The 26,110-nt window shown below is 43.4% G+C and overlaps 2 protein-coding genes across 5 annotated transcripts in view; one reads left to right on the top strand and one right to left on the bottom strand.

Moving 5' to 3' along the window:
* Positions 1 to 1,371: 1,371 nt before the first annotated feature.
* Positions 1,372 to 25,859, bottom strand: ZSWIM2 (zinc finger SWIM-type containing 2). Of its 4 annotated transcripts, none has more exons than XM_078870657.1 (10): positions 25,805 to 25,859; positions 18,404 to 18,617; positions 17,173 to 17,249; positions 16,492 to 16,532; positions 16,111 to 16,336; positions 15,063 to 15,320; positions 12,243 to 12,327; positions 9,241 to 9,341; positions 6,958 to 7,129; positions 1,372 to 5,307 (listed from the first exon to the last, which is right to left on the bottom strand). In XM_078870657.1, the coding sequence occupies exons 2-10, from the start codon at positions 18,551 to 18,553 to the stop codon at positions 5,098 to 5,100; spliced, it is 1,320 nt and encodes a 439-aa protein (XP_078726783.1). In that variant the 5' UTR covers positions 18,554 to 18,617; positions 25,805 to 25,859; the 3' UTR covers positions 1,372 to 5,097. The 4 variants fall into 4 exon arrangements, with proteins under 4 accessions (XP_078726783.1, XP_078726775.1, XP_078726791.1 ...); XM_078870649.1 differs by lacking the exon at positions 25,805 to 25,859 and adding an exon at positions 20,912 to 20,937; XM_078870670.1 differs by lacking the exons at positions 1,372 to 5,307; positions 25,805 to 25,859 and adding exons at positions 5,679 to 5,996; positions 20,912 to 20,937.
* LOC144943305 (cyclin-dependent kinase 6-like) overlaps positions 25,205 to 26,110 on the top strand; it is a 44,091-nt gene continuing 43,185 nt past the window's right edge. The window contains exon 1 of the mRNA XM_078870680.1: positions 25,205 to 25,324. The gene's annotated coding sequence lies outside the window, so the exon portion shown is untranslated. The remainder of the gene's footprint in view (positions 25,325 to 26,110) is intronic.

The raw sequence follows: 26,110 nt of genomic DNA, 5'->3' as shown, positions 1-26,110 counted from the left end.
TTGTACTGGAATACATTTACAATTTACCTGGACAAATACAAAAATCTATGTAAACAAATACTTTAATGCTTGTTAATTTAATATACTGTATAATATGTACGTGTAGCTTACTATAACCCCATTCATTCATAGACGGATTAAATTATTTATTATTATGGCTGTGAATGGAAGATCAGGCTGAATGGAGCCTGTTGCATAGCCCATGTCACCATTAAATCTCCAAACAAGGAGGAGGTGGTGTTGGCATGAAGGAATGTGGTGTGGCTGTACACAAGGCTTGCCCAAACAGAGCACAGGAGCAGGCTGTCAGCAAGTCATGTTGACATTTCATTGTGTTGACAGTTAAGATCCAACAACCCAAAAATGCTGGGCATCCAAGTTGCATCCTAACCCTGCGCCTTGTTTAAGAGCATCTATTTCTTGACTTACAAACTACTGTCACTACAGCGAACCCATATTTCACGTTGGATAGACATCTTTAAAATGCTAAATTCCCAACAAAGGTTTCAAAATAAAAAAAACTACTTTTCGAATGGATACACTTTGAAGCAGTGTTGTCCTTTGTTTTAAACCATCTGTTAATTTCAGACTGTTTTCTTAATAAGTCAGGGCTTTGTGGTAGGGCTTGCAAGTGACACGTAAAAACTTGATTAGAAGCTTGATTTAATTGATTAAATAATTTTCACATACAGTTGCATGATAAAACAATCATTGAAAAATGTGACAGCAAGCTCTTTCTTGATTCAGAGATCTCAGTTCGACTGTTTAGGCATCACCAAATGTGCTTGGTTGCTGGGAAATGCTCATATGCCTGGAAGAAGATTAAAACCAACGAATCCACTGGCACAGGTGAGGGTGATAACTGATTATCATTTTTGCTTCCAAAATCCTAGTTTTTTAAAAGGGCAGTTAGTGGTCATCTATGTATGTCCCTTCACAAAAGAGATCATATCTGCTGGTGTCTGATATTCTGAAAGACAACTTATTCCCATATAATTTGATCTAATAACAGGCCCCAGGTCTCAAGTGGATTCTTGTCTACTTCATGTAAATGGCATAGAACCAACTTTTTGTGGGTCAGCGGTTGTGGGAATTCTGTGCTGGGCTGCAGAATGCCTGCCCAGGCTTGATGGCTCACTAAGATACCACAGGCATCAGTAGGCTCTATCCTATTGCTGCCATTTCCCTGAAGGCATGCTGGGTTAATAACTCAGTATTATTATTGCCCATGTGACATCCTACAGAGATAAATACCCGAACATTAAAGGTAACAAACTTTTCAAAGACGACTTTGCAAAGTACTGTTAAGTTAAGTTTATTTGTTAAGCAGTTAGAACTTGAGACCAAGATAGTCTCATTTGTACACCAATGAAGCAAATAGAAAATCAGTTAAAAGACAACAGGAGAAATTGAAAAAGTTGCACAATTATATTTAAAAAAACATATTTCCTGCAATGTAAGTTGTCTTAGACACATTTCTTCTAAACCATTCACAGTTAAATTAAGTGAAAGAAACATTAATCAGATTTATGCTTATTATTGCACTAATATGCAAGTACACAAGGATATATGTCAAATACAACTTAAATCTACCATCATAACTATTCCGTATTCATATAATTATCAAGAAGTGCAGTGCATAGCAGTGGCTAACCCTGTACTAAGGTGTTGCCCAACTCGCCTCTGTATCACATGAATGAATGGTTGTACATCTATTCAGATTTATATTGTAACACTTTTCATGAAAATCTCATTACAGCAATTCCTTCTTTCTAAAGTTTTGATCATTTTTGAAGACCTCGGTTTGTGAGCTTGGATGGCTGCATCCGTTTTCACTTCATCAGGCATAATGGTTACATTTTGACTTAAAACTTTCGTGACTGCAGGAATTCATATTCTTTGGGTCGTTCGGTAAAGTCACGTAGATAGAAAAATAAAAAACAAAATAAAAATAATAAATCACGACGTTTCGATCGCAACACAAACGGTCGTCCTCAGGCAGAAAAAATAATCCTGCAGTTCCACTGCCTGAGGATGACCGCTTGTGTTGCGATCGAAACGTTGTGATTTATTATTTTTATTTTGTTTTATTTTTCTACCTACGTGACTTTACTGAAAGAACCAAAGAATAACAAAAAAACTTCTACGTTTTGATCACAACACAAGCGATCGTCATCAGGAGGAAAGCTTGTGAATGCAGACTGTTTTATAGGGTGTAGTCCTAGGGTCATATGTATTTGGTCAAAATAAGAAATACCTTTCCTATTAACCCTCACCTGGTTCAGCTCTATATTTGACCATTATTTGGTTCACTGATTTCCGTGCATAATCTATATTGGTGTGACAGGATATATGCATTTATGCAGTTCATTTTATCCACTTTGGTCGCAAGCGTATGGTCAGATTATGCATTTTACCAACACTTATGTGGATAAAGTTAAAGTGAAGATAAATATATATATATTTGCCCCAATGTTGTTGTCATGACGGTGTCAGCAGGGTCAAGGAAGTAAACACTGCCCTGGATAAAATGTGCGTGCGTGCTGGTCTCCCTGCTCCGTGGGCTTGGGAACAGCAATTGGCGCTTTCCCAGGCTGGGCTCTGATCCATGACAAAAGGATTAAGAACCACCACGTTAAAAGGAGGCAAAGTCTCCCGCATTCCTTACATGCCATGTCAGATTGGACGGGAAGGGAGAAAGCACCTTATTGTGTATGGTGGTCTCTAAGGTTGCAATGCTGTTCTGTCAATTGGCACCTATGTGGGTTTATCTTATGAATACATTTGTGTTGGTGCACCTTTTGCTCTCTTGGTAGAATGGCAAATTGCATTGCTATATTATTTGTTCAGATTGTAATTTTTAATCATGCACACCAATGCAGATAGTGACCATGTTAGGCAGCAATAATCACTGTGCTACAGTTGATAACATCTGTGAACCACCAAACTGAGTTCTCACACATGCTGAATGAAGGTAAAACCTCACTTTGATTGAAACATGTAAATTACTGAGCACGTATGTGATAAATATGAAATAATGGATCAGAATTTGACAGTTTTATGTAAACCAAATCTAATGTAAATTATTATCTGTCCACAATTCCTTACTGTAATTATACATTCTTCAAGTCCCTTGATTGAGGGATCCAGGCTTATACAATGTTGGGTGAAAGTTGCTGAATAAGCCCGAGGCGTACCTCTGACCCAATGCAGGCATGTGGGTGGGTGGTCTGCGTATGTATGTATGTTGAACTTCTTTCACACCGTACATAGCCAACCGTGCTAATCGGAGGTGCTATGGTCAACGACTGGCTGAACACGCATGACTCCAAGGCTTAGCTAATCAAAATGTTTTACAACCAAAGTGCATGCATTTGTCTACATATATTTAAATATATTTCTGGAAATACAGCATGCATATAAGTATGATGTCGGCAAGGTTATTCAGTTGGAACTCAGCTGAATTATTATGTTTAAACATCCCCTTGTCATCATTATAGTTTGGAAATAAAAACAGATGCCATAAAATAACATTTTCTAAACAGATGATTCTTCACCAGTAATGAATGGGCATTATGTTGTAAATTTAGGCCTGTAGAAATAAAGGGACGACTGTGATTGTCTTTTTTTGCTTAACAAGTAATGTTTAGCTGTATCTCAGCATGATTCCTGCGAGGACCAGAGTCTCAATGAGGCATGGGTGTGGCAGGGGAGAACCCTGCCCGGTCTTGCAAGAGGGCTGCAGCTTTCTGGTGCTTCATGTGGCATATCACATTTGGCAGGTCTCTGGAAATAGCTCTTCCCAAGTATGGACCATTAGAGTTTCCATAAACATGGCTCTCAACAGACTGATCACTAAAATCACATTGCATAGCTCTGCCTGTGTCCTCTTTAGTGGGCAAAATACCAAGTTAAGAGTTATTTCCTCTTTTCCCTTTGAAGGCCTTAGACAGCCATTTGGAGTGCCGGTAGGTGGGAGGGGGTTTTGTAGGTTTTTCCAAGAGTGATCTTACTCTCTCCCCCCATCCTTTGGGTGCCAATCCCTGGGCTTCCACCTGCATACCTGTCACCTGCTGCTTGCCATAATTTTCATTCAGTGTCAACTCTTCTGTGTTCAAAAGACCACCTGAAAGGGCTAATTTTAATGAACAAGTTCCGTATCTATGATCAATGTTCCGATGTGCATTGATGCTCACCAAATTATATTCTGCTATAAGCAGATGTCAATACTGTGTAACGGGGCGACTGGTCTAACCCAAACGCACTACCCTCTGCTGTGACACCTGGGCCAGAAGTCCCATGCATATGTAGTGACATTGTGGATGTCACTGTGTGGTGCCGGCCCTAGAGGGGCACGGCGTGCGATGTACTCCCATCGCAGACATCACGTATGCAGCAACATCATGAATGTCACTGAGTAATGCCGGCTCTAGCGAGGCACGGTGTGTGATGCATTGACATCGCGGACACCCTGTAGGTGGGTGTAGTACCAGCCCTAGAGGGGGCTCGGTGAGCGCTGGGATAGCGCTCAGCGGCACCACGCGTGGCGTGCAGTGCTGACTCCTACAGGAGGGAGTGTGAGAGTGTCAGCCATGGGATAAGGATACCCTAGACCATGGCACTCTGGTTGACCCTGTAATGCACGTGACAAGTAAGATCTACACAGGGGCCCCAGGTGGGGGCATGGGGGTGGTCACGTGTCAGGGTGAGATCCTACGGGAAGGGTCGGGAAACGACAAGAGGTTTCTCGAAGGTGGTCGTGGCCAAGGGCGGAGCCAGCCACGACCTGGGAGCATATAAACCGGGTCCCCACAGGGACCGGGGCTCTCGGCGTTGCTGTTGTCATCTGAAGATCTACGATATACGTTCTACGTCCAAGAAGAAGTCACCAACAAGTGGACGAGGACCAAAGCCAGAGTCCTGTCCGTTGTAGCTACTCCCAGTAATTAGCGTAGTTAGCCTGGTGGTCCACCACCATAGGTTATCTGGTAAAGGGGCAGTAACGCCTTTGTGTAAATGTGTTGGTGTTAATAAATATGTGTTGCCTCCAAGAAGTACGTCTGCGACTTAGTTGAATCCACGACACATATATACATTTCATTGAGATTTGTGTGTTGAAATTAGCATGAGCCCACTGAGAAAGAAGCCTTCAGGTAGGCCTTCTGGCTTTGGGAGTCTCTGCCTCACTCCCAACTTCACCTCTTCCTTGTGTGCACCTCTCAATGCAGGCTGGGTCAAAGGCAGGTCATCCACTGGGCATGTCCCAGACACATTGAGTAGCCAGCGGTCAATGCAGTCCTTGTGGAACTGCAATATAAATAATTAAATATGTCCATATAAAGCTTTTTGTATTGGCATGCAACAAAACTACCATGCATTATTACAGTTTACATATGATACTTCTAAGAAATAACATCTCTTGTGAAGTAACCAAACAGTAACATCTCTCATGAACAAAGCTGTTTGCTTCTCTTAATAGGTAAGCAACTTAAGTAAACACTAACCTTCAACCAAATACATCTCTTCAGCTACGCGAATGGGAACCATGAATCGAGAAAAAAATTAAGAACATTACATGAACTACAGTATGCCTCATTTTGTCACGTATTATATAGAACCAGTACCTAAATTTAACAAAAATGTATACACACTTCTCAACTAAATTAACTCTTATGAAAACGAACGAGTGTGAATATTTGTATTTTTCAAAGGAGTGAAAAAGTGGGTGATAAGACTTAATGCGACATAAACATGTTTAGGCTATGCTTGTGCGTGCTTCCTTTAAGAGGAGGGACGTTAGCATCGCCCAAAGTGTTATCTAATTTTGTATCTTGACGATTGCAGAAACACTCCTGTGCAAGCACTTGCACCCACAGTTCGGTGATGATAAACTTTCCCACACGCGTGGAGAAATACCATCGAACGAAGGCATTACCAGCGAGGTCACATTTTGTGAAGCTAGGGTAAGCTTGGTTCCCACATACTGTACTGTATACCTGGAGGGTGGTGTTGAAAATATAGCCTTAAAGGGATTATTATGGTTTGAATAGCACATACCTGCGCAAGAAAAAAGGTTGTGTTTCTAACACATTTTAAGGAGTAGAGTATATCGGGCATTTAATCAATTTCATTGCACAACACAGGCATACCAATAAGTGTCAATCAATAATGTATTGCACAACAGAGCCAATTTTACATAAAGTACAAAGTGCATTATTTTTTGCCCTATAAGTCACAACAGTGTGTTGCCACTAAGGCCTGGTTACATCGGAGCATGAATGGCCTGCATGTGTGTCGTTCTTTATGAAAGTTTCAGCCAAGCTACTTTGGCAAACAAGTCGCTTATCCCCGAAGTGAGCAGGAGTGAAATGTAACGAGATGTGTGTTCAGTCAGATATGCATATCGCAGGAGCGTGTGTACATCAGCAGTTGTTTACGGACAAAACCCTCGCCAAGTCCCGTGACACTTTTATCAAGAGGGTCCTGCCAAGTTTTGCAATAGGGGTGATGATTGTTACATATAATCCAAATTTAGTCATTTGTGGGTCATTTTGCACATTTGACAAATTTGGACCATGGCACCGGAACATGAAGGGCCTGATGTTGCAAATTATGGCGTGAGATCTTTAACGTTCAGTGTGAAGCAGACGGTGCGTATTATTACGGATAATACAACTGCAGTATTAATGAGGGTAGCTGCTGTGAAGCAGACGGTGCGTATTATTACGGTTAATACAACTGCAGCATTAATGAGGGTAGCTGCTGGATTTGAAGCATGTATATATGTATTTTTTACTTCTTTTACACCGTACATAGCCAACCATGCCAATCGGAGGTACGGAGAAAGGACAACGAAATAAACGCAAAAAATAACCGTAAAAAACAAGTGGCGAACGTGCTACCGCAAGACCATGTCAACCACCCATGAACTACATGATAGAGCAGAGAGACTCTTACCATGTGCCGGCAGGGTAGAGGGCGCACGTGCTGTCCCTGCCTGAATGACCTTAGGCACACACGACACTGTCGTCCTGGAGCCATGAGCCGACTCCGCGGACCCACCGACAGGATGGGGAGCGAGGCCAGGGCACTCTCCTGCAGTGCTTCACCTGGACAAGAGGCAATTGCACTGCAAAGGAGCACAAGAATAACAGTGTGAACAACGGGACGTCCATGAACACAACTTTTAAAAATATGTACATGTCTGTAGGTGATAATAATTTAATTTACATTCATTTGTAAGGTGCCTTGTAACAAACAATAAGGTTAAGGAAGGGCAAGAGAAAAGGAGTTAAATAAAATAAACGGACTTAAGAAGATGTAATTTTAGACGATAATTAAAAGTATCCACATTATCGGATAAACTAATTTCCAATTGTAAGGAATTCCTCAACCGAGGCGCAGACAGAGCAAAGAGGAGTATAATGAGAATAACCCAGAAAAGGATGTGGATTGGACTCATTCTTAGAGGTTCACGCTTCATTGCGGAAGTTCTGGAAGGATGTTTGATAAAAGGCTAATATGCACAAAAGAAAACAATTCTGCTTGATGACTTTAAGAAAGAGGTTTGTTACAGTGTAATTGAGAAACTAAATATTGGACATGTTGGAGTTTCAAAGTTTTGCCATTGGAGAAGTCTGCAGATGGTGCAAGAGTATATGGAAAGTAGTAGATGTCAACTGGGGTAACTTCATTCAAGAGTGGTTAAGAGTAAAGTCTAATTTCGCTTTAAAGCTTTCGTGACTGCAGGGATTCATCTTCTTGGTTCTTTCGGTAAAGTCACGTAGAAGGGAAATAATAAAATAATAAAAATAAAACAAAATAAAATAATTCTCACGACTTTACCGAAAGAACCAAGAAGAGTAAAGTCAAAGTTATAGTTTCCATGCTCAAATGAACATTGAGATTGCATGCATTTTGGTTGGCAATCACGAATCAGCGGTGAAAATTCCACATTCCCTTGGTGGGGGGCCAGTCTCTCCAATAATGACCTCCTTCATGTGGTACTCAATGTGGAGGAATGATGAGCCGAGGCTTCCGACACAGATCATAATTCATCTACCAGCATTTTAAATCTTAAATTTTCGATTGTAAATTAAACGCTCTACCAACAGCGCTACTCGATATATGCATGTATTAAAATAAGGAAACCCGTCTTTGTTGTTAAGAGTTGGCACTCGAAGAGTGCCCATGTCATATGATACACACAAAGGTGAAAGGTGTTTACACCACACGACATCCTGGCAATGTTTGCAATAGCAATCACATCCATGTTTTCCTTCCTTGCTGTCGACACCCTTATTTGCAAACAAGTGATAATAATGAGGGTGTCTATCATTTAACATTAGCAAACATTCTGGTGGACAAGCTAAACAATGAGCTGCTGCTATTGTACCTGACAGGGTGGTGCAGCATGGCAAAGGGCAGAACAGATAAGCATATTCCGGTTGTGTTTGATATGTGCAATGTCTGCTCAAGCGGAAGTACAACACTGAAACATTGAATTATCACCAATCTTTACGTTGAATATTTGAATGCACCAATAGCAGTGCAGCATTTCTAACCAAGTCAGAGCTCAGTGAGACAAGACTCTTTTCCAAGGGAGACTATGCTCAAATACAAAGAGAATAACAAGTCCCAGTGTTTAATTTTGTTACAGCTTCTACTCTAAGCATTTAAGCACTTTGTGTGGTTTTCACCCGATCTTTACAATATCCTACGTCCATGGCCAAGATCTCGAGAACCGTTTTGGAAACCCACACACGATGCGTGACGCGAATTTCAGCATGGAAAATATGTGGATAAACTCGTGGCATTCAAGCAATGTGCCCAAAAAACACCTACTCAGTGAGCCCACCACCACTACACTGCTCGGCTTTGGTCTTCCAAAGAAACAATGGGTTGTGCTGAACCGGATCCGCAGAAACCATGGAAGACACGGACACCTAATGCACAGGTCTTTCTCCTGTGCGTGACTGTGGCTACAAACTCCAAACCGTGGACTTTATAACTTTGATCTGCGCAAAATATAAATGTGGATGTGAAGGGTGGGTGTGTCTGCAATTCACAAACTCTGAGACAATGCAATGCAATGGATAAATCAATTACAACTGAACCTCGAATAATTGCTCTTCATAGGTCAAAGGAGAGAAGAAGTCTTTTCTCCCATGCCTGGCCAGTTAACAAAGTGAAGTGTGTACAGCTTAAGCGCACTGCGTGGGACGCTGTGGTGATTCATACTTGGTACAGCCCTGTTCCCTGGCATTCGTCCCCTGGTGCTTCACTGAGGGCAGCAGCTGCCCGGACTCTGTTTCTACCGGACACCAGCTGGAGGATCGTGTCTACAAAACAACCAGATGCATATGCATAGTGTACACAAATAATATTACCACGTTCTACTTGTCTTCATGGTGCTGTGGTGTAATGGTTAGCACTCTGCATCTCTGTCCCCCCACCCCCCAGAAGTATAAACGGGTACATCACAGTTAGGTGATCAGCAGGTCGCAGTATGGAGGAGTAGATCAAAATACCTTCTCGAGGGGCTCTTTACAGTGCCTTCTAGTGGGGGCCTTTCCGATATCAGTGGTATGAACAAGAAATTGCAGGGCTGCACTCTTACTTTCCGTAGCCTTATTTAAAAAAACTGACAGTTAGTGAAACAACATTCGGAGACAATTGAAAAAAAAGGTAGTGTAATGTCCATCAATCAGTCATGGTATAACCGTTATGTGCATGAAACGAACACAATGTACTCCATGTATAACAATAACAATTATGAAACTGCATTGACTTAATTTGATTTCCTGCACATTGTGACTTTATTGATAAAGTTAGCACCTTCTCACTTCGTGGTTAGATTGATATATAATGCTCAGGTGTGGTGGAACAAAGACTAGGTTGACACATCGCCTCGCTGTTTAAACACTTTGCAACCCTTGCTGCTGGCTCAGCACCATTAATATTAGTAGGGAGTAAACATATGGGTGTGCTGCATTCTTTTCTGGCAGAGATTTATTCCCGTTTTCATGGGATTACTCAATATACATATGCACACACATATATATAAAACAGCACATATTAAGTGCAAACAGGGCTACCCAGAAGTTTCTGGAGGCTCAGCGCAGATTGCTATGTGGGGGCCCACCCTTCTGGGCAAGCTGACAGCAAATTATATATATATATGTTGAACGTCTTTTGCACCGTATATAGCCATCCGCACTAATCGGAGGTATGGGGGAAGGACAACCAACTAAAGACAAACACAGTTCAAAAGAAATTAGTTTTCAATCCAGATTTAAAAGTATATACCTCCAGTGGCTTCCTAATATTAGAATTACGATTAATGTATAATTTTGGAAAAGCTAATGCTGAAGAAAGGAAAAATAAATAAATTAACTACGTAAAATGATTCATGTAGCTATTTTAACATTTACTATACATACTCTAGAATACATATCACACAACAGCCATATTTTACTTTCCCTCATTATGTACTTAAACGTATAGAATTTCTGTGTCAAAAAAATTGTTTGAAAAATGCATGCACTGGCATGGTTACTAATGCCTGAATGGCAGCACCTGCAAGCCTGGCTGATTACAAAGCACAGTGGGTGGACAACTGGCTTCCTTCCGAGCCTTTAAAGTCTACACCTGCAGCCGTCTCAGTTTCACAGGCAACGTACCTCAATAAATCTGTGAATAAAGAGTGTACAGAATTGCCTACTAGCTCTCCTTCTTACCAATGGTTGGGGCAGGAAATGCATACCTAGCCCAAGTTTCAGGGTGCTCGGTACAAGACAAAAAGAAGGGTAAGACTACACCCCGAGAGCTCAGGAAGTCAGTAGCAGGTGGAGCGAAGCGTAAAAGAGTGCAACACAATGCATGTCAACTGTCCTGATGTGCAACTCCGTGAAAAAAAAACTATTAAACATTTTTTTTATTTTACCAGGTAAGGCCCACTGAGTTATATAACTATTTTTCAGAAACTACCTAACCACAAATGATAGCTCAAGAAAGTGGCACATCATGTGGAAATTTATAGCAGCCACATACTCTAAACGCGTGATTCTACATGTGGAGGGAAAAACCGGAGGACCTGGATAAAAATCCACGCGACCACGGGGAGAACATGTAATCTCCAAATATGCAGGTGTCAGGGTCGGGATTGAACCCACGACCACGTGTATACCAGGCGAGAAAGTTAACATCTCGCAACCAATGTATTTTGGAAATTCGTAATTGAGTACATGTATACTAACCTAGATGCTACAGTAGGTAATTTTTATGTTGTGAAAAGTGCAATACAGTATGTAAAGACAACCTTTACCACTCAAGAGAAATTATCCATTGAAACAAAGTATGTTAATACAATATCCCTACATGTTTGCACTCATCCAAGTGAAAGGAAGGCAGTCAGTCGACGTGGGTGTGCACTCATTGTGGCATCCCTGGCACAAAATCCTAAGTGTTATAGAAATCCCTCATAGTCTCAGTCAAGGCAATGCGGCCCCAACACGCCCTGACCACAAACTTGACTCAATCCTGAAATACTTCAGCAGAGCGTCCCAACTGCAAGAGCATGACATGAAGGGTCGGTACAAGTGGGCATGCAGTTCTGCCACGGAAGGAACCAACGGTGAAAATCACTGCATTTTCTTTATGCGGCAAACTAAGAATTTTTCGTTACTTTGTTCTTGCATTCCAGTTCAGCCTAATAGGTTTCAGTCAAAGTCACATGAAAAGCAATGCAAACACTGTGCATACAGGCTGTGCCATGCCTTTGTTATTCCCCTATTGAAAATGGCTTGCATCGTATAGTCCACATATATTGGTGGGAATGTTACTTTATCAACGCAATGTACATTATCACGTAAAATAACAACACCTTTGCTGTAATATTACTTCAGATATCTCAAATAGTAACTGAAATCCATTATACATACATATTTTTGTGCAAAGCTTTATAGTGATTGGTTCATCTATTCTCAAAACTTCGCAAAGTGTTTCCTGCATGATAGCATGAATTGCGCATGCATAATAGCAGCGAGCACATGTGCTTCCACATCTGAATGCCGATGGGCACATGTGATACCATGTGGTTATATAATTCTGTACTGCATAGACAGACAGATGAGCAGCTATGTTGAGACTTAAACACACAATGACTTTACCAGTAGTTTGCAAGAGGGATGTAAAAATGGGTATGATTGGAGGGGAAACATTAAATTGAAAAAAAACCTCACTTTTCTAAAGACGAACATGTGATGGAAATGATTGCGAGCCGAGAAGCACTCCTGACAGAGGTGTATGTCCATGCACTCTGCACATCTGTCAGCAGAAAAAACAATGTGTTTGGTAAGAGCAGTACTTCTATGACACTGCAGAATCATTCAAATGAAAAACATTTTCTACTGTATTCACATTTTACCACTTGGCCAATGTATAGCAGCGTCAAACATTAATAGTGTGATTTAATCATTAAAAGAGACAGATTTACAACAATTCAAGCTCTTCACATCCATGGATACCATAAATGTACGTAATTGTAAAGCAAAAAAATATATATGTTGCGAATAGTAAAACACCTGCAACATATTCAACGTGAAAGAAGACTTTCATATTTGTGTTTAGCTGAGAAACTGATGTTTCATTGTCCTTTAATTTAATTCACAAATTTTAACCCTGTTAGTTCAACACTTAGGCTTAACCCTGTTATAACTGCATGTAAAAAGAGGGCTTGTTGCCATTAAAAATGTAGTACAATTATCCTTAAAAACACATCTGTCATGTCCATCATATATATTAAACTTGCAAGCCAATGAGTAAAATGCACAATAGTATGAAAAACATAGTAATCTTAATGAATAACAATTTGTCTCCTGAATACATGGTTTCACATTGCAAATGTTTTAACTAGCAGGGCACTGTGCTATAAGCGAATCAAAGATAGCACTGTGACCCACCCATTATAGCTCTCATACATTTGGTTATCTGGCAGAACCCGGCAAAGTAGTGCCCTCCTATAAACCTGTAAAGGCAGCTGCTAAATCAAATGTAGTATGTTGTTTTGTACACCTTGGCGCTTGCTGACAATGGCAGTACAGTAAATGTAACATGTAGGCTTTCATGACCAATATTGTAGGCTCACAATCATGACATCATCTTGCTCTATTTAAGACCGGAAGCAGGACGACTTCTTCACAATTCTGGCAAATCACCTGACGAAGTTGGTTAATATCACCAGAGAAACGTCATACTCAAGTGTACATTTTGTGGGTTTACTCGCCATCACACCAATGTGCTAAAGTAATAACTAATTGGCATGTTTTATTCACGTGACAAACCTTATTAATTGGCTGTCTGGTGGTGGTGGGTTAATGACACATTTATATTTATGCGATCTAACCCAAAAACTTGTATTATTATTATTCTGACAGTATAGTACTATACTTTTTATATTATTTTGTAAACTAAGCCTGCAAGTTTCACGTCTGCTTGTTCCTTCATGGAAATATGTGCGACGGTGAAGGCATCGGGAGGCCTTCATCCAGGAATTGATAGGACATGTCTAATTATGACGGTACATTACTGTATAACAAAACTTCAGTACATGTGCTTTGAAGCGTTCAATGTGGTCGCAATATGTAATATAGTTCAATGCTAGCATGAAAGACGGGTGGCACACTAGACATTTTGTGCATGAAAATGACTGATGTATGACATACTGTGAATATAATTCTTAACCATATGGATAGAAATGTTCCTGGACAGCTTGAGTTCACATGACAGAAAAAACTGACGCACGAGTGGAGAAGAATCTGTTTTAAAAAGTTATTGGGGCCCGTGATTAAGTGATGAGTAATGTGTACCAATTAGTGGCATTGTGTAGTTTTCTCTTCTTTGGAAAATAAAAGGAATGGTTTTAAAAGAGAACAAAGTTCTTGAAGGATTTTCACTGAAAAATGCTGGGTTCGTAACGCCATGTTTTTTATATCGTAGTAGCAATGCAGTTAAATATATAAGGCTCTAGTTAACGCATACTCCAAATGTTATCATTAAAAACTGGACATGATTCATCTATATTACTCAAGACTTCACGGTCACGTTGTTTTAACCTTTGAAAATAGATTTTCAGAATTTACTTACGTAGGTAAATATAAAAATAATGACTCAAGACCTAAAACGTTATCTGGAGTTCTCAAGTTAGTCAAATTATGCATGACACTATCCAGTGCTACAAGATTATAATGTAAAATTAAGTTAAGTCAGCTTCGACTCCCAATGAACAACTGCTGAATGTGGTGTATTGTAATTGGTGAAATTAGTTTTCACTCTAAATTATTACGTGACAAAACACCGCTCTGCTAAACACAAATTGAAACGTCATTACATTCTGTAACTGGACATCTGTGAAAAAGAGCTTTATTACTCGTCGGATTCCTCCAGTATAAATAAAAATTGTGGACTTCGGTGTTAAGCCTAACACTAGAGTTGGTGTTGAACTAAATCATTTGAACTACAAATTGATCGTTCTTGAAACTGCCCTTTGAACAAAAAGGTTTTATTTCACGATAGTGAAGCCATATAAATTTTACTTAAAAATGCAGACATACTTGTTTCTGGAATTTTAAATATAATCCCACATTTTGTCTCAGGGCAAGTCAATACAACCCATTTCATTTGTCAGACAACTATGAACTGGATATGTCCTACACTGAAGCATTCCAATGCAAAGCTAATCCAGTAGCGGTACATCTTAACTTGACAATGTTTCTCTTTTTTTAATTCCTGCATGATAGCTTTGATGAAAACACTCATTGCTTTTTCCTGTTTTAATCTCCAATTTGGTAAATCATGCAGCTGAACCAGCACAGTTTCCCCAACACATTTAAACACACCTCAGCTGTAACCTGTAGCAAACTGGATATTTTATTGTTATGATTTCCAAGTTTTTTACCAAACTAGAAAACACATTGTACAAATATAAGGTTCCCTAAAGCTGACTCACAACGTATGCTGCAGGAGAATGCAATGCAGATGACCATGCTAGAGCCACATCCTACCTGTAGCAGGTTCCTTGGATGGGGCGCATTTGACAGTGGTGGCACGCAATGCCAGAATGAATGTGTAGACGGACCCTCTCGGCAGCTGTGATTAGCTGTTCAGCATTATTTGCCTCCTCCTGCAGCAGGGCATAAGTGCCAAAGCACTCCCGGCACAGTGGACAGCTGAGCGTCATCGAGCCATCATCGCCCTCCCTCGTCTGGTGGTCAGCCCACATCTTCATGCAACTGATGTGCACGCTGTTGCCGCAGCCATGCCTGGAGCACATGAGCAACATGCCTGCATAGCGTCCTGCATTTTGTATTTGTGACAGTTTGTGTTGTTACCAGCCACTGGTTTAACGACTACAGTGAGCTTATTAGGTTTCAGAAGTTACACGTTTTTACAGCAATTTCTGCATTGGATCCTAATAAATATTTAGCAGTGCAGTATATTTCCTGTTAAATAAGTATTCATCCCAATGAATAACCAGCACACCATGAACTGCAATGAACGTTGAGAGTTGTATTCATAAAGAAAATGCATCCCTCTGTCCCAGTAACCACTTCCTCAGGCAGTTCTCATACAAACTATGGCCTTGGCCATTTACATTCCTAACTGGAAAGCATATCATTTAACAGTACATTCATGACTATTAGAGGGTCTATTTAAAATACTGTTTATTATATGTGGTACTGATGAGGTCCTTTCCAAACAGATACTGTAACTTAATAATGTAGTTAATGGGCACCAATGTAAACAGTGCCCTCTTTTTGGGGCATTATGGAAATATGAATGCAACAGTGGTCTATGTTTATAAGACAAAAGCTGTAAGCCAAACATGGTATCATAGGGCATCCTTATGCGTAACGCTTTCACAGCATATCAACAAGACGGCCAAAATAAAGGTGCAAACTACCTCATTTTTCTGTCACAGGTAACACCATAAGGGGTAGATCATCCACTCAACATGACCATGGCTGTTTCCACGTGTAATTTTACATAGGTCCAGGACTTGCACATAAATAGTGGCAGCCAAGAGAATAAACACTTGCATGTAATTCTGACCTGCAGTATGTGACAGGCAGCCTCCTTTTAAAAAACTCCTCCTGACAGATGGGACAGATGTCATTGATGCCGATGTCCTTCTGGGCCATAGAGGCGTGACTGCCAGCATGGGCAACGTTGGAGAGGTGCGTGGGCTGGGTGTTGGCAGGCCGGGCAGCTTGCGTGTGGCGCAATCCACTTAGCAGCTCCACAATCTCCCGTGCAACCAAGCCAACCTGAAAAGCATCTGCACATGCAGCAGCGAGGCAACCAACCATGGATGTGTGAGTCTATCTGTTGAAAGACGTCTAGAATGTTGGGACTCTAGTACTACATCCTGAGAAGCAATGTTGTTGCAATAAATCTTATGTGTAAAAAATAAATACGTAAATGGTTTCTTACACTCATGTTCCCTTGGCAGACGAAACTTCTTCAGGAGAAGCCTTTGACAACAACACACGCGTTTATGCAATGTATACTGTACTGTACAATAAGAACTGTCTTTGTTTTACTAAAGGTGACTACAGTAATCTGACATTAACTCTAAGGTTAAAGGGTATGTAGTGACAAGTGACAACATTCTAAACTCAGCACATGCAAATGAGTAAATAGTATGTGGATATCTGTCTGTGGCAGCCTCACAGCATTACCCAATCTAGCCTCGCTGTGGCGACAGTAATTTTACACATCATAGTTGTTGTAAATCGAGTTTCAAGTTAATTTTGTTGAACCAGGTAAGAATTCAAGAAACCCAGCCAGTCTCAATTGCAAGAGTGACTTTGGTAAATAATAATACCACAAATAATGAATATATTTTATAGCGTCCAATACGTAAGCATCTAAAGATGCTGTGGACTCATGTTTAAGATGCAAAACAGGGTGAAGTGTCATTAAAAGACAAAAGTGATACAATTTTACGTGTTTGAAGGTGTGACATGTGAGGAAAAATGAACGCTGTGCATGTCAAAAATAATCTCCCAAATCAAGTTATTGATGTTACCTTATGCTTCGTCAATAACATATTGTGTTTAATGCGATGACAATGTGAAACCATTAGTTATAAAGTACTGGAAGTCAACCAACCAGCAAATGTGCTTGCACAAGTCCTTCTCTTTAACAAATGTTTGGCAGCTGCAGTGGTGTGGGTCCCCTAGCAGAACCTAGATATTTAAGGTTAAACAGTTAACAAAGTAAGGATATCACACATCAAAACAATTCGCATTTTGTACTCTTTAAGAAGTTAAGATTATGTTATATACCGTTACTTCTAGATATGGAACATTCTTCCTGTAAACGGTGTTAATCAAAAACCTCTGTTTTCATAATGAAGAGGATGTTACGTGTTCGAGCAAATGTGTTTTAAGACAAAGTCATTTTCCGTAGAAAACTTGGTTTATTTAAATTATGCTACTGTAGCTGCTATTGCTGATGTTATTTCTGATTATATTACTGCTAATGTGGTGATGACGAGTCATATGTTTATCTCAAACTGCATGAAGAATATATTAGAAATATGAAAACTTAAAGCAGCATTATTTTGTTCTCTGTTTTAAATCACCCGTGTCTAGAACACATAGCCAGATAGCACTGTGGCAGAGCACTAATCTCCAAATCCTTACTCTTTTGTTCTTTCGGTAAAGTCACGTAGGTATAAAAATAAAATAAAATAAATCACGACGTTTCGGGCGCAACACAAGCGTCCGTCATCAGGTGGGAAAGCATGGCCTGCTGCTGATGCAGACTGTTTTAAATGTCCTGGCTTGGAATTGACTCAACCCCTCATCCCTACATGTTCTATAAATAAGTACCACTTTGTAGGAAGTCAACATCATTGTCCTAGGGAGAGACTAGCTTCACCTATGGAAATGTAGAATTTCCATCACTGGCAAAGGAGCGCCAACAGAAATGAGCCACTCTATTGCTCGTTTAAACATGCAGGCTCTTTAACTTGAGTTTGCAACTGCACGAACAATTAAAACAGTGATAATTTAAAATCAAGGTCAGGCACTCCATCATAGCACTATGGTGACGTCCCTGTGGTGACCTAATACACATTATGCAAAGAACAACACGGTTACATCAGCATAGTCCCAAAATGATGTGTAGAATCATAACATGATTTTTTAAATCATTAACGGAGCTTCAAATTCAAGGCGGACAGCCTAGAATACATGACACTATCTACAAGGTAAGCACCAGTTTTTTGAGTGATATCTTCCTTCCATTAATTACTTCTAAGACTAGCGACAGGGAGGGGGGCTAAAGAAAATGAGAAGTGTATTAATGAAGCATAATGACACATGCCACGTGTTACCTTGACAGTGCTACGCTGCCCCTCCTCCTGCAACATGAAGCCGGTGGGTCCAAACTGGCGCAGGATGTACATGGTGGTGTTCAGGGCCTGGTCTTGGCTCCAACTCACGAGGTCGCTCGCCTCACGCCGCCACCGCACACTGCGAGACATCCCTTCTCCTCACCTTCACTCTGCTTGCAAGCAGCTCAAGGGGCCCCAGCATCAGCTGTTATCCCTGAAGTATACAAATACATCGTCGGTATGACTAGAAACATAGTCATGGTCATGAACGAAGAACAAAATCTGAACAGTGTGCAAAAAAGCATGGAGAGAGGCATGCTTAGATTTACACTGAGGGAAGAAAGAGAAATATCAGTTAAAAACATATGGTAAAGTAGTTCAAGTGGGCTTGGGCAGGACACGCCGCGAGGAGGGATGATGACCGATGGTCGAGAATAGTGATGGAGTGACAGACAAGGATTGGAATGTGTCCTAGTTGACGTCTATCAAGGATACAGAGTGATGAAATCATCTCATGTGCAGGTACTTAGATAATTATTACAACACTTTGCAGCACTGGCGGAGCCAGTGGGGGTGGGGTGGCACGTGCCCCCCCCCCTCCCCCCAATGATCCGATCGAAATCCCTCATTTTGATCGGATCATTGAGGTGTATTCGTAATAAATCGGCATTTTGCGACCCCCATTGCTACTGTAGCATATTATTACGTGCCAGGGACTCTATGAGATGATAGGATAAGTCCATAATTGGCAATAAGTAACGGCAAAGCAGTTATAAGTGACTCAGAATTGTGCGCAGTTGCGTATACAGGACACGACTTCCCTGAAGGCAAACACCTTCAGCGGGCGCGATGCCGATCACACAACGCGGTTCGAATTCGACCCTCCATCGATGGCTGCGCCATCGCCGCAAGGGACAAGTCCTTACTCTATCATTTTTCATTGCTGGAGGGGTTGCCCCCCTACCTGAAAATCCTGGCTCCGCCATTGCTTTGCAGGATCATAAATAACGTCAGCTTGGGGAACCCGTCATGCAACAGTGATGACTGAACTGTATGATGAATATGCAATTTGTACTTGGGCCTGTAACTCGGACGCAAAATGCATGGTAAAGTGTGAAATCCACACCATCAACAGGCAGAACGCCCCTCACAGTGGCTTCTATCTAGAAGTTGTGGAACACTAAGTACCCTCTGTTCAATGGGCAGTTACTCCTCCTCTGCTGTGCTCGTAGTTTGGAACTCCCTTCCCCTGGTCATCCACACTTCCCCTTTTTAACTCCAGACTCAAGACCTTCCCCTTCACATCGGTCTATGGCTATCTTTCTATGAAGTGTCTCTCCTTTCCGTCTCTGCCCTGTAGCCTCTCCCTTTCTATTAAGTGTCTCTCCTTTCTTTCTCTGCCATGTAGCCTCTCCCTTGGCAATGAAAGTAAACTTTTAAAAGCCCTCAGTTTGCTGCACTGCGTTTGGTAGTAATGTCAGTAAATGTATGGTCATAATGCTCGGGTGTTGTATAGTATGTTGAAGGATTTTTTTCATGGGTGGCACAATACTGTTCCATTTGGCTTGGTCTTCATATTGTAGTATGGGTTTTGGTCTCTCACTTTATTTAATTGACCGTTCACACTTCCCGTTGATGACATTCAACTCTGTCCGTATGAAATAAAATTGTCTGTAAAAACAAACCCTTCTGTTCCAAGCTCGTAACGACTGCTCGAAGGAAACACATGTGGAGGTCGTGGAGGTCATGGGGGTCACGTTTACTTAAATTTGAGGAATCCGATGAGATATTAAGCTCTTTTTCACACATGTCCAGTAGGGGCGGGTAAGAATATTTCAATATTTACATCATGAGGCCTCCTTTGCCAGTAGCAAAATATAATAATAGTTTTTTTTACCCTTTTTTCTGCCAGAAAAAAAGGGTAAAATACCTATTATGAATGTTACAATACTAATTATTTGCTTTTAATATAGCGCCCTATACACCGGGCGGTCTCAGCGCGCGTCGCATCTCATCTCAACACATTTAAATGATAATGTTTATTCATACTGGAGGAATCCGATGAGCTATGAAGCTCTATTTCACAGATTTTTAAAGCCCCCCCCCAATGGCAGCTGTCCCCGTGCGGCACAATGTGGCTCCACACCGATCCTGCGAACGGGCATTAGTCTGTCAGTAGGGGAGGGGTGGTGGGGGGGTGATTGCGATGTATAATCCGACAAGAGTAATTTACGTTCGCATTGACATATGCTGCAGGCAGCGCATTTAAACAAAGCGATGTTTTTCCCTCTCTCCAAGTTAAACGTTCCCCGCCGGATAAGGAAGACCACCCACAGACCGAAGCGTCCGGCCAGCCGCGTGTCCACCGAGCTAACGCCGATCTCGCGTGTGCGAAACACAAAAGTATATACATGTAAAATATCTGACATTTTACAAGAGAGTGCGTTGACGTATGGCCAAATGTTCAAGCAGCGTAAATGCGATAAACGAGAGAGCGATCTTCCTTACTGATCACCACGGCGTCTTCCTGTTTGCTCGTTGCCGTGGCGACAGCGGCACCGCCCCCCCCGATAGACCACGCCCCCCCACCGATAGACCACGCCCCCCACCGATAGGCCACGCCCCCCTCCCATGTTGGTGTAAAATAAACTCTCAACAAACTTAATTTGGAGCTTTCGTGACTGCAGGAATTATTTTTTTGGTTCTTTCGGTAAAGTCACGTATAAAGATAAAATAATAAATTAAATACTAGCATACGACGTTTCGATTGCAACACAAGCAATCATCATCAGGTATAAATTAAATAGAAACACAAATCTAGTATACTTAGAAATGTAATGTAATACAACAGAGAGTCGGATAACATAACAGTCAACACCCTATCTGGTTGATTACGTTCTTCCTGAGAATGCTAAATTTGAGAGAGAGATACAACACAGAACCGGAAACATATAGACAGACATATAAGCAGACAGATATCACAGAGATACATAGAGAGAGAGAGCAAACATAGGCACACAGAGAAACTACGCCTCAGTGTCGAGGCCTTAAATAGAGAGAGGGGGGGGCGGGGGCGGGGAGAGAGGGAGGGGTTAGAGAAATTAGCATGTCCATGAGTGGCAACGGTGAGAGGCAAGGTGTAAAAGCTTGAGAGAGGGGGGCGGGGGCGGAGAGAGAGGGGTTAGAGAAATTAGCAAAAAAAACTAGCAACACGTCAATAACAACACTCTGTGTGTTGACCTTTAAAAGAGAACGAATATATAATAGGCGACGTTTCGGGCAATTGATCTTCTTCATAGCATGTAAATATAGAGACCAGAGAGGGATAGAGTTCATGATGGTTTGGAGATTTCAAAGAACACCATGGGGCCTGATGAGAATTAAATCATAACATGTTTACTGGAACATTGGCCATTGTGGCAATGCATTCCTGGGCCCCTCTGCCAGATAAGTGCCCAAGTGTATGCAACAAAATCAATCAGCAGACAATGATACATTTCTTTCAAATATCTGTCCCTCCACATAAAAATACTAATTTTTACACTGCATGTCAACGACAACGCCTTCTGAAAGTACCCTAACACAATTTCAACAGCATTGGTTCAAGACAACCAACTTTGAGCCGGTTTTGACATACAGTGTCTCATTCGCAGTCAGGCCTGCTTTTCAATTAATGCTGGTGAATTGCCAGACGTTATAGGAAAGGGCACCTCTCTGAGATATTTGGTTCAAGCAGGCTTGACTTTGCTCTTAAAACACTGTTCAGGGTTTTTCATCAATGCTGCTGAAATTATGCCCTCCCAGAAAGCCATGGGACCGATGGGTTGAGTAAAAAAAATACTTAATACTTAATGTGGGGAGGCGGATATATGGAGACATATTTGTCTGCTGATTTATATTGGTAAAGAAAAAAGTGGGCTCTTTCCGCGTTCATAAAATTGGCGCAACAACTCTATGTCCTCAGTTGTCCTTAACACCTGTGGCGTCTCTTAATGACCTGACCCCTTAATTAGCGCAACCAAACGCGTGTCATTTCAAGTCCTACACAAATATAACTTGCCGCTGATGATAGCTGTGGTAAATTATAAATAAAATAACAAAACCACCCGGCCAACTGCCAACTCAACTGAAAGTTGCCACTGTCGTCCTATGCAATGTCAGCAACATTTTATTCGTGATCAATAGATGTTGGAATATAGGTCATTGTAGACTTATTTTAAAGCTTGTCTAGTGCATTAATAGTATTTGAACTATAGTATTATACTATTTTTACTAGTAGTGTGCTGTGGTAGGGACTAGCAGAGCACATTTTCGACATCTATAAAATGTTGAATAACATTTGACCCACAAACGCAATCTCCACTTTATTCCCTTGAGTGATTTACTTTAATCTCGTTTGTTTATCCACAAAAGCTTCACCGGGTTTCAAGACTTCTTCAGGAGGGTCCTGCCAAGTTTTCGCAATGGTGGGAGATGTTGCTTTGTGTAAACACAACTCAGTAATTTAAATAGATTTTTTCAGCATTGGGATGGTTGTTAATTAATGTAAACAGTTCTTTTTTGGACCTGGAGTAGGTAGGTATTGTTATTAGGGGTCCCTGTGGCACTAAATACGACATAGGACAGGGGTAGGGAAAAGGGGGGCACTAGGCCATTAGATTATGGGGTATATGGCGATTGAGAGGGTGGTAGACGGGATCAAGGCTGGTTTGGGGAACTCAGGGGCCCAATAGGAGGTGGTAAACAAGCCTCTTGCTAGTGTAGTCCCTCTATATGGGAAAGACAGAAGAGGGGCTAGAGTGGAGGTAGTGAGAATGGCTTCAGATAGTAGAGGGGATAAAGGCACGGTATAGAATGTAGGGGGCTAGAAAAGAGACGTTGCTATAGTTTGGAGACATTGCTATGGATTAGAGGGGTATAAAGTGGGGGGGGGGGGGGGTAGAGACATTAGTGTGGGTATCGAGTAGAGTGGAGGGTTATCGGGCTGCAGGGGCTGGAGTATATAGAGTGGGGAGTAACGAGGAGGGTGGTATGGAGTAGAGGGGTGTAGAGTAGGGGTAGCATAGAGTGGGGGGATATAGCGTGGGGTTGTAGGGTATAGAGAGGGGGGAAAACGTATATGGCGGTGAGGGGGGATTGGGTTGAGTAGGGGGTATAGTGGGAATATAAAGTAGAGGCTTAGAGTTGGGGGGCGTAGAGTTGGGGGGGGTGTATAGAGTGGGGGGGGCGTAGAGCTGGGGGGGGTGTATAGAGTGGGGGGGGCGTAGAGCTGGGGGGAGTGTATAGAGTGGGGGGGGGGGGCGTAGAGTTGGGGGGGGGGCGTAGAGCTGGGGGGGGTGTATAGAGTGGGGGGGGGGGGCGTAGAGTTGGGGGGTGTATAGAGTGGGGGGGGGCGTAGAGTTGGGGGGGGGGGCGTAGATTTGGGGGGTGTATAGAGTGGGGGGGTGTAGAGTGGGGGGGGGTGTAGAGTGGGGGGGGGGGTATGTAGAGTGGGGGGTGTGTAGAGTGGGGGGGGGGGGGTGTATGGGGTTGGGGGTGTATAGAGTGGGGGGGTATAGAGTGGGGGGGATGTATGGAGTGTGGGGTGTAGAGTGGGGGGTGTATAGGGTGGGGGGTGTGTGGGGTGTGTAGAGTGGGGGGTATAGAGTGGGGGGGGGGTATAGAGTGGGGGGGGGGTATAGAGTGGGGGGGGGGTATAGGGTGGGGAGGGGTGTATGGAGTGGGGGGTGTAGAGTGGGGGGGTGTATGGGGTGGGGTGTATGGGGTGGGGGGTGTATAGAGTGGGGGGGGGGGTGTATAGGGTGGGGGGGGGTGTATAGAGTGGGGGGGGGGGGGTGTATGGGGTGGGGGTGTATAGAGTGGGAGGGGGTGTAGAGTGGGGGGGGGGGTATAGAGAAGGGGGGGTGTATGGGGTGGGGGTGTATAGGGTGGGGGGGGGTGTATAGAGTGGGGGGGGGGTGTATAGGGTGGGGAGGGGTGTATGGAGTGGGGGTTGTAGAGTGGGGGGGTGTATGGGGTGGGGGGTGTATGGGGTGGGGGGTTTAGAGTGGGGGGGGGTGTATGGGGTGGGGGGGTATAGGGTGGGGGGTGTATGGGGTGGGGGGTGTATAGGGTGGGGGGGGGTGTATGGGGTGGGGGGTGTATGGGGTGGGGGGGTATAGGGTGGGGGGTGTATGGGGTGGGGGGGTATAGGGTGGGGGGGGGTGTATGGAGTGGGGGGTGTATGGGGTGGGGGGGTATAGAGTGGGGGGGGGGGTGTATGGAGTGGGGGGTGTATGGGGTGGGGGGGTATAGAGTGGGAGGGGGTGTAGAGTGGGGGGTGTAGAGTGGGGGGGGGGGTATAGAGAAGGGGGGGTGTATGGGGTGGGGGTGTATAGGGTGGGGGGGGTGTATAGAGTGGGGGGGGGGTGTATAGGGTGGGGAGGGGTGTATGGAGTGGGGGTTGTAGAGTGGGGGGGTGTATGGGGTGGGGGGTGTATGGGGTGGGGGGTTTAGAGTGGGGGGGGGGGTGTATGGAGTGGGGGGTGTATGGGGTGGGGGGGTATAGAGTGGGGGGGGGTGTATGGAGTGGGGGGTGTATGGGGTGGGGGGGGTGTATGGAGTGGGGGGTGCACATTGGAGGCGGCTGTCTGCAGGCGGGGCCGGCCGAGTGACTCGCGCTCGCTGCGGCACCCAGGAGGCAGTGCGGCTCCTCGCAGCGCGTGGCCGCGAAGAGCGGAGCGAGACAGAGGGAGACAGAGAGAGACGAGGGAGGCGAGAGGGAAAGACGAGGTGAGAGGGTCAGAGAGAGAGAGAGGAGGGCGACGAGGGGGGAGGAGGAGGGGCAAGGAGAGACCTCGCTGGGGGACCCCCCAGCACCGGGGGCAGGGAGACGCTGACCATGCGAGTGCACGTGGCGGTGCGAGCGTGCGCCTAGAGCCGGTGAGTGCGACACGCACCTCATCATCATCATCCACCACATCATCATCATCCACATCATCATCATCATCATCCACCACATCATCATCATCCACCACATCATCATCCACCACATCATCATCATCATCCACCACATCATAATCATCCACCACATCATCATCATCCACCACATCATCATCATCCACCACATCATCATCCACCACATCATCATCATCCACCACATCATCATCATCCACCACATCATCATCATCCACCACATCATCATCATCCACCACATCATCCACCACATCACCACCTCATCATCACCTCATCATCCACATCATCATCCACCACCTCATCATCATCCACCACATCATCCACCACCTCCGAGCACCAGCGGTCATCATCAGCAGCAGCAGCAACACAACCAGCCAACACCAGCACCGTCGTCGTCATCATCATCAGCACAACACACCAGAACCATCATCGCAATGGTCATATTACCAGTAGCATCGTCACCATCATCATCATCAGCAGTCCATCGTCTGCCCGTGAACACTACTTGAAGCGGTCTCCACCAAAGTTCGCGATCAGCGGCATGAGCGCACGGCGCGATGCGCACTCCCCGCCACCTGAGTTTGATCAACGTGGGCGAGAAGGACGGAGAATCGATCGATCACCCACTGCTCACCCAGCAGCTGTTTGATAACGGGCGGGTTAACGCGGACAAATCTAACAGCGCAAGTGGTGGTGGTTTATAGTACGGAGAGAGAGCACACGGCAAAAGACCGACTTCACGTTTGCAATGGG

Source organism: Lampetra fluviatilis, chromosome 2 (assembly GCF_964198595.1).
Source record: "Lampetra fluviatilis chromosome 2, kcLamFluv1.1, whole genome shotgun sequence".
In the NCBI taxonomy this organism is placed as follows: domain Eukaryota; kingdom Metazoa; phylum Chordata; class Hyperoartia; order Petromyzontiformes; family Petromyzontidae; genus Lampetra; species Lampetra fluviatilis.
The sequence above is the reverse complement of the archived record's forward strand: the minus strand, read 5'-3'. Positions and strand labels throughout refer to the sequence as shown.

What these genes read in the sequence shown, in the direction of transcription:
- ZSWIM2 (XM_078870670.1), bottom strand. Translation starts at nt 18,553, where the DNA reads ATGTCTCGCAGTGTGCGGTGGCGGCGTGAGGCGAGCGACCTCGTGAGT. An exon ending in TTGTGCAAGCACATTTGCTG is followed by an intron (nt 16,533 to 17,172) that starts GTTGGTTGACTT and finishes TTGTTGTCAAAG; the next exon opens with GCTTCTCCTGAAGAAGTTTC. An exon ending in CTCTACCCTGCCGGCACATG is followed by an intron (nt 5,997 to 6,957) that starts GTAAGAGTCTCT and finishes ACCACCCTCCAG; the next exon opens with GTATACAGTACAGTATGTGG.